The sequence below is a fragment of the Sinocyclocheilus rhinocerous genome, unplaced genomic scaffold (genome assembly GCF_001515625.1).
Source record: "Sinocyclocheilus rhinocerous isolate Xijiao unplaced genomic scaffold, SAMN03320098_v1.1 scaffold1802, whole genome shotgun sequence".
In the NCBI taxonomy this organism is placed as follows: Eukaryota; Metazoa; Chordata; class Actinopteri; order Cypriniformes; family Cyprinidae; genus Sinocyclocheilus; species Sinocyclocheilus rhinocerous.
The window spans coordinates 752,986-761,601 of record NW_015654351.1 but is presented as its reverse complement, the minus strand read 5'-3'; the positions used below and the strand labels follow the sequence as shown (position 1 = coordinate 761,601).

Here is an 8,616-nt window from a genome sequence, read left to right as displayed (position 1 = left end):
CCCCCGACCCCACCCCCCCCAGTTGAGAATCACTGGTCTAAATGCCTGTGCTTATTGATTTAGAGAGGGGAAAAAAGTATGATTATTATCCTCTAGAGGGAGACAGAGATTACAATATTATCAAAATAGTAACAGACTGTTTTTAAGACATTCTAAAATACTTGTAATGAATTATGGTATCTCTCGCCAAACTATAAAATTCAACTTTTATTAACATTATTTGCAATCAACAAGTCAGTAAACAACAAAAAAAGACGAAAAACAAATATGGCTGTATATCACTCATACACAATTTGTGCAGTAATCAAAAATCAAAAAGGACATCATGAAACTAAGTCATATAAGGAAGGAAACCTATCTGATGTTCTGTGGCCTGTGAGGTGTGCGGTGTAATCCTAGGGATCGACTGTTGGATTTTGTGGCTGCGGGGCAGTAAGTATGTGATAAGGGAGGAATCCTTCCTGCTATCTGAAGTGATGAGAGACAAATGGCAGGATTTGAGTCTCTCAGTCAACACAGAGAGAGACAAACCCTGCAGTTCACAGACTAAATTTAACAAGGGCAGACAAGCTATAAATAATTCAGGGAGAGAGACAATGAGAGTCAGCCACAACAGACCAACTTCTGAGCCCTGGATCAGTGCGCTGGGAAAAAGAGTTAACACATCTTTAAGGAAACTTCAAGGCAATAAGGGCATAAGGAATCAAAGCTTCAGTGATCTTTTAATATATATATATATATAATTATTTGTACTATGAAAACATACTAACTTCCAAAACTCCATTTATTCCCCAGTGAAAACAAGAGTATGAAACTTAAGCTGCTAAAATGGCTTGTTCTGTACTTTTGCAACATCTTTCCGATTATGACCATGATTTAGAATACATCTGAAAACATGTCCAACTATTTTTGCACATTTAAACCCATCACCTTTGTACAATGCATTGCAGGCTTTGAAAAGAGGCCGTGAACATTAAAAACTATATTGAACCCAACAGTCTCGTTTCACATGCATAGGGGCCGTTTGCACTCTTAATGGCACAGCAGCAAATAATATCTCTGAGTTAGTCAGAGATAGTGGAAAATGGTCTTATGATTTGAACTTATGATTGTTTAGGTCACAAAAATATTTTAGAGGACCTAAAAGACCACTATTAACATCACATGATGAAATCAAGACACAACGACATAGTTTTTCCATGGCACAGTGTTTTTTCCTGAATTGTGCTTCAGATGAGATTAAGAAAAATTACAAGAAATGAGTGATTGATCCAAACCCTGACTGATACACACTTACGAAACTTACCTCACCAATCTCTTCCTTATAAAGGCAGAAGTGGACAATGCTCATCAAACTCTCTTCACACTTGTTGGCCTCAGCAATCCATTCAACGCTTCCTCTTTCCAATTTTTCCAGTTTCTCCTTTAACTGCTGCACTGACAACACCAGCAGACGCTTGGAGCATAAAGAAAGCGGGAAAATGGAGAAGAATGCTCATTTATGGCACTTGTTTCATACCATTTCTATCAAAGCAACAAGTATTGTTATGCATTTATGCATAACAAATATGCATAACATTTTTCAGGTTCGGGTAAGGAAATCCAGAGAATGCATGAAATCTTTTGAAGATAATGAGGGCATGCAATATTTTGAAGTAATTGACACACCGAGTGTTGCACAGTGCTGGTGAGATCTGCACCCAGCGAGAGGGCGAGCTTGTACAGATAGTGGATGTGCCTCTGCCTCTCTTGGTACTGAGTCAACTGAGTCCTGGCCTGGCTGGTGTCACTGTACACAGTCACTGGTTCTGCATGTAATACAGTGTCCAGCTGGGAAAAGAAGTATGCTTAGGCTACAAATTTCAGCCAATAATATAATATAATATAATATAATATAATATAATATAATATAATATAATATAATATAATATAATATAATATAATATAATATAATATAATATATAATATAATAATAATTAATAAAGAATATTAATAAAAAGGATAAGAAATTATATAAGAAATTATTCACAATTTATATTTGTCTACAAAACTTAAATTTATTAAATTAACAAATTAAAAACACAAAATTAAAATATATTTAGCTCTCCAAGGTAGTTGAGGTAAAGAAAAACACTCAACAAATGTCCACTCGTTCAGTATTTTTTAAAACAATTGCACCCAATTATTAAATAATGACGATAATGATGATGATGATGATGATTATTAATACTATTACTAGTGTTTAGTCACAATGTACAGTATAGTTGTCAGGATGCAACTCGTGACATTGGCTAAATGAATGAACACGGTCTGCAAAGCTGTTATCTAGAGAGTGAGCAGTGTTTGAAAATGCTTTTTTAAATTTTTATTCATCACTATTTAATTCTCATAATCCTATTATTTCGCATAATCCATCAGAATGAGTAGGTGGCTGACTTTTAACAGTGCATATTAATTCTGGTTTTGAAATTCATTACAATACCCTTTCAAATGATTCTTTAAAGTGTTCTGACAGAAATGAGATTTTTACCTCTTGATAAAGCTGATGAAATTTACTGGCCATACTGAGAATGGTTTCATACGCTCTGATTTTATCTCTGACATGCTGATGTAGCTGCAGGAGCTCAGAAACTCTCTCGTTCTTCTCTTTCACCGGTATTCCCTTCAAGCCAAGCAGCTCGGATGTCTTAACCAGGAATTCCACTTCTGCATTCAGTTGCTGTGAAGTTTTTAAAATTAAAATGTTTAAAATTGAAAAACAAAGCATTTTCAATAACGAGAAAGCAAAAAGAGTAGTCTTACCAGGAATTCTGGCTTTACAGCATTGAAGTTATCCTGTAGTTTAGACACAGACTGAGAATCACCCCCCAAATCAACCTTTGAAGCTGGAGCAAAAATCTCCTCCATTGCCTTTAAATCATGAAGAACCTGCAGGCAATATAATGCTATTAATGTTTTGCAGGAAGAAATAAAACGGCATCCTTTTTAAATGCTTAAATAATATGGAGCATTTCATAACGATTTTTGCTTCCGTAAACTGATGTATTTATGAGCAAAATCAAAAGTTACCTTTTTAAGTCGATCCTTAAATTTTTTCCACTGCTTCTTCACAGATTTCATCTGACTATAATGCAGTTGCCAGGACGTCCATAAGTCTGCTAGTTCAGACTTCTTTTTGGTCAGTGTGTCCATATATATTTCTACAACATGCCCTGCTGCTTTAATGTTTAGATTCAGGTTGCCACTGATCTGCAATAAAAATAAATTAGGTTTTAAACCCCAAGACACTGCCATAGATTTGCAAAGACTGCTAGTTGTAAGTTTGCTCTACAATGTTTCTTACCATGTTAGAGGAGTTCATAAAATTGTTTCCCAGGTCCTGCATGGTGAAAAACTTCTGCAGCAATGACTGCCACTTAGCATCCAGCATATCCTTCATGGTTGCACCTGCTCCTTCATTTTCCTCTGGCCTATTCTTATAGCATTCCTCAAGTGTCCTTATCTGTTCCTCAACCTGTGCCACCACACAAAATAATCATCATTGGACTATTGGTTTTAGTCTGACTGGATACATCAATACTATAAATATATGTTCTAAATATATAACCATACCTCATCTGCACTGCGCAGAAAGTCCACGTAGGGTCTAAGGCTTTCCACATGAGATGAAATGTTTCTGAGCAGTGTTTTCATCTCCTCTGCCAAAAGTGAAGCTTTGTTAGACAACTCAACTGCATCTGAGGATTCCAGCCCCTTTAGTTCCTTTATAAAACCAGCTATAGCCTCTGATTCTCTCACAGCATCCTGCAGGGAAAAAAACACCATTCAAAGTGTTTTTGAATGGTGATTACTACCTGATTACTATGAGAAGATCTTAATATGAGAAGATCTTCATAGCACTTTTACTTTGTAGGGATTGTATAAAATGGTCAAATAACTTTGAAATTTCCATATCATATTGTATTCTCAGTCTAGGTAAGTATGAAGTCACCTGAGACTGTGAGAGTAGCTCAACATGCTTGTTAAGGGTGTCCTCAGCCTCAGTTAGAGATGAACCAGGCTCTGTGCTGGAAGAGAGGACACTGTTGCTGCTCTTAATCCAAGCAGACACCTGTGGAGATTCAGGAGTTTGAGATTAATCATTATGATGAAATATAAATGCGCTTTTCAACAAGCTACAATATTAAGGTACATTTATCAACTTATAACAAATAACCTAATAATGCATTTAAAAATAGAAAAAGTTGAAGGGTGAATTTTAGGCACGTACAATAAAAAACAAACAAACAAACAAATAGTGCATTTGCTTTGTTTCGAACAGCATAAATAAAGACAAATGGAAATAATAATTTCATGGCATTACATAAATAAATAAATACTTTATAGTTCTAATCCTTTATAGTTCTTATGTCATTGAATTATTATTTTTGATTATTATTGGGTGGAAATATTTGACAAGAAATTGACATTTCATGGCATTACATATATGTGATCCTGGACCACAAAACCATAAGGGTCAATTTTTTATTTAAGATTTATTGAGATGTATACACCTACTGCTACAAATATACCCGTGCTACTTATGACTGGTTTTGTGGTCCAGGGTCACATATATATAATATGTTTATTATTCTTATAAAATTATTATTATTGTTGTTGTTGTTGTTAGAAAAGTGCCAGAAAATTGATGTTTCATGACATTCACCCTTAATTCTGTGTTATAGATGTTGTCAGCTACATACAGAGATTACCGCATTTTTCTATACCTTATCCACCAGTTCTTCAAATGAAGACACCAGCTGCTGCCGTTTGCCTGTTAACTCTCTGTGGGCGTGACACTCATGGCTCAGAGCATCGATTCTCTCTTTGATGTATCCCAGCATCCTTTGCAGCCCTCCAACTTGGGCACTAACAAACAAACACATAAGCGCACCATGGACGCCTGACACTACACAGAACATCTCAATCCTTTTATCAACCCTCTGAAAACCCAGAGTCTGGATATCTGCTGTGATAGGGTCTATTTTTTAACACACTGTAGCATCTGCTCTGTTTTCTCACCTTTGTGGGTCGAGCTTCTGAAGTAACAGCTGACCTCTCTGAAGAGGCTCGACAGATGCATCTTTTATACTCCGTGAATACTCATCATGTTTCCTTTGCAATGATTTGTATCGTGAAAAGCGCCGTACAAATAAACTTGACTTGACTTGACTTAAATAAATAAATAAACATAAAATTCCTGAGGGAACCCATGGCAAATGAATCTTTTGGGTTGGATACAAATTGATGTCATGACAATGTATGCTATATAAATTTATGCAACACACTCCATAAATCACTCACATTACACATCTCCACTAGGGGGTACTACCTTCAACCACAAAAACAAATGACACGCAAGTCACTAGAGTGTGGTCAGAAGAAATATAGCTGCTGAAGTGTTTACCAAGAGTTAGGGCTCTGTCAGCTCAGTTATCCAAACCTCAACTTAGTCAAAGCATGTGAAGTGCTACTATATTACGTACTTTATTAGCACTGCTGTAAAAGGCATTGCTCTCCTGCAGATGAGCCAGACGATTCATCATGAGGCTCCAGAAGTGCTCGTGTGTAGCTTTGAGTTTTTCACTCTTCTCTGACAAGCGTTGAAGTTGTGTGCACTCATTCGAGGAAAGCAGATCTGACGCCTGCTGTATCAACCTCTCAACCAGCACACCCCAGTCCTGAAGGAAGTACATGAACCATAAAAAAGCTTTAGATACCCACTGAAGTTAACCTTTTTAACTTTAAAAATATATGATTTTATTTTTATATTTTATTTAATATTATTTTATTTCATTATTTTATTTTAAGAATATGTGTTGTAATATTAGAAAGTATTTCTATAAGAGTATCAGACTTTCAGTAATGTGCTGTGGTCAAACTCGGGCACTTACACTTTATTAATTATAACTTGATTATTTACACAATGGCACAAAGATTAACAGTACAGAAATAGAGATCTAATGTTACTGTAGCTGTTGCGGAGTAAGAGAGTGAGAAGAGATTAAAGTTCATTTTAAAAACTATAATACCATACACATTTATGTAATTATATTTAAGAAATGATTACATTGTTGTCTTTTACTATGTCTGTGATGTTGTTTTCCCACCAAAATTATGTCACAAATGATGTCCTGATTGAAAGTGATTTTGTAAAAACTTAACAGGGCAGAAACACAAGGACAAGAGGACAAAAAAAACAAAAACACGCTGATTACTAATTACACATCAAGCACAACACAACATGTTTTGTTTGAATTATTTTGATTACAGAAAGGAAAACTTGAAACACCTGAAATATTTTTTAGTAAATCAGTTTTTCAAGTTACATAGCAGTTAGTCAATAATGCTTGAGCACAAATGGCAATATCCCCACTCAAACCAAAGAACTGGAATTATTTTAAATTGATCTATTTACTTAATTATAATATTTTTAGAAAAGAAAACTATTCAGACTAATTCATCTTGAAAAATGAGGGTTACATATTTTATACAATATATGAAGCCAGGAATATTTTATCTGTTCATTGAACAGTCTAGTGATCCCTTACCTTGGATTTCTGTTCAAACTCTTTGTATTCACGTAGTAAGTCCTCATTTTCTGACAGAGATGAACCCAGCTGACTGTTTTCCAAGAACAAAGTAGCCTTTTCCTTAAACCACTGTGTTACCTGTTTAAAAGCACATATGACACATATGCAATAGTGAAAATGCTTCTACTTTGCATTTGTCCAGTTTAATTCAAAGTTCTAATTATAAATGATCAGCATAACAATATGAGCTAAAAGTAGAAAACAAAACAAAACATATTTTATTATTTGGTATGTCCTTAATGGCAGCAGTACTGTATCTGTCGTGAATAAAAGACTGTCATAACTTTTTTCTTAATTTCTTTTTTATTATACATAGAAATAGGCTAGTTTATCTTAAATATATTTTCTTCATTTAACATTATTTATTTCCAGGTTTAATTAAATAAATTATTTTGACAACGATTCAATTAAAATATCTCTATGCAGCTGAATAATAATAAGTAATTTATGGATTTGATTCACAGTGATTTAAAAAAGAAGATTAGCAGTTTAACATTTAATAATATTTTAAATTTAACATTGATATGCAAAGCATTAGTGCCCTTTAATGAAAGCAAAGTGGGTTTTCCACAGGGATCATATCAAACACAAGCATGTGCCCTGTCCCTTCTCAGCATGCTAAGTATGCTGGCCAGTTATTTTAGTTCAACATTTTAAAAAAGGCAGCCGGTCATCAACGTGTTTTCATGCTGAGTGCCTTTGAGCATGCTTGAATATCCTTTACCATGTGAGAGTGTGGACAATCTAACATGAACAAAAAGCAACTTATGATAGCTAGATTTGTCATACTGTATTTCATTAAGGTATGCATTACACAATGGCAGTGAAATACTTGAAGTGGAACTCATGTTGTCTTGAGAGATTTTTTTCAGGATTGTGATGCTGTTGTCATGTAGTAGATATCTTTAAAAAAGCAATCAGGAATTTTTAAAGTAGCTTGAGCCATTATAACAGTTGTCTGGGACCTGGCGGTGTATATGTAGTATCACAGAAAATACAAATATTTTTAAGCATGATTTCAAACATACACTACTCTTCAGAAATTTGGGGTTAGTATGATTTTTTTTATTTTTTTTTATTTTAAAGTAAAACAAAAAACAACAACAGTAAAAACAGTGATATTTTGAAATATTACTACAATTTCAAATAATTGTTTACTATTTTAATATATTTCAGAATGTAATTTTTTCCTGTGACGCAAAGCTGAATTTTCAGCATTATTACTCCAGTCTTCAGTGTCGCATGATCCTTCAGAAATCATTCTAACACGCCGATTTGGTGTTTTTCAAGATTCTTTAATGAATAGAAACGTAAAAGAAAAAACAAAAAAACAATTATTTGAAATAGAAAATGTTCGTAAATTTAAAATCAAAAAAGAAAAAAAAGTCTTACAGACCCTAACCATTTAAATAATAGTGCACTTAAACTGGTGAAACTGATGCCATATCTTTTGTTTTTATGAGAATTTACTTAAAGGGGTCATATGATGCGATTAAAATTAAAGAGTAAAAAGACAGTATAAGTCATTATAATCAGTAATTATGTCCCCACTGGATGCAACAAATGTCTCGTTTATAATGGGTTTTACTGGTTTTCTCTCGTCGCAGAAGAAACAATAATGTCCATTATGTGGAAAATAATTTGACGTGTTTTTTTTACCTTAAACCGCATAAACACATTGCATTACACCAAATACACAAAATAATGTTCTTTTTAACAACGTCATATGACCCCTTTAAAGCTGCAGTCCGTAAGTTTTGCCTCTTTTTCGCCCTCTCTGTTTGAAAACCTGGAATTGCAGTTACTTGTGGAATTACCTTCCTTGCGTGGGTTGTACTCTGAAATGGCTCCAGCACGGATGAATCTAATGTTTTGAGGAGTATGTGTGGCAGTCAGTCACCGCACCGGTGTGAATCCTATACTTACTTCGCAATCACAGATTCTAGCCTACGTCTTGGAATATGACCCAAATAAGAATTTTCAC

The 8,616-nt window shown here is 34.4% G+C and overlaps 1 protein-coding gene across 1 annotated transcript in view; it reads right to left on the bottom strand.

Moving 5' to 3' along the window:
* The window catches only part of LOC107717007 (coiled-coil domain-containing protein 141-like), a 37,048-nt gene that overhangs the window by 16,313 nt on the left and 12,119 nt on the right, over positions 1–8,616 (bottom strand). Inside the window, exons 6-17 of the mRNA XM_016523654.1 lie at positions 6,591–6,710; positions 5,522–5,720; positions 5,062–5,239; positions 4,767–4,908; positions 3,992–4,111; positions 3,613–3,804; positions 3,344–3,514; positions 3,070–3,249; positions 2,803–2,928; positions 2,531–2,719; positions 1,669–1,830; positions 1,307–1,456 (exon numbers count right to left, since the gene is read on the bottom strand). Coding sequence (XP_016379140.1) covers positions 1,307–1,456; positions 1,669–1,830; positions 2,531–2,719; positions 2,803–2,928; positions 3,070–3,249; positions 3,344–3,514; positions 3,613–3,804; positions 3,992–4,111; positions 4,767–4,908; positions 5,062–5,239; positions 5,522–5,720; positions 6,591–6,710 — 1,929 coding nt within the window. The remainder of the gene's footprint in view (positions 1–1,306; positions 1,457–1,668; positions 1,831–2,530; positions 2,720–2,802; positions 2,929–3,069; positions 3,250–3,343; positions 3,515–3,612; positions 3,805–3,991; positions 4,112–4,766; positions 4,909–5,061; positions 5,240–5,521; positions 5,721–6,590; positions 6,711–8,616) is intronic.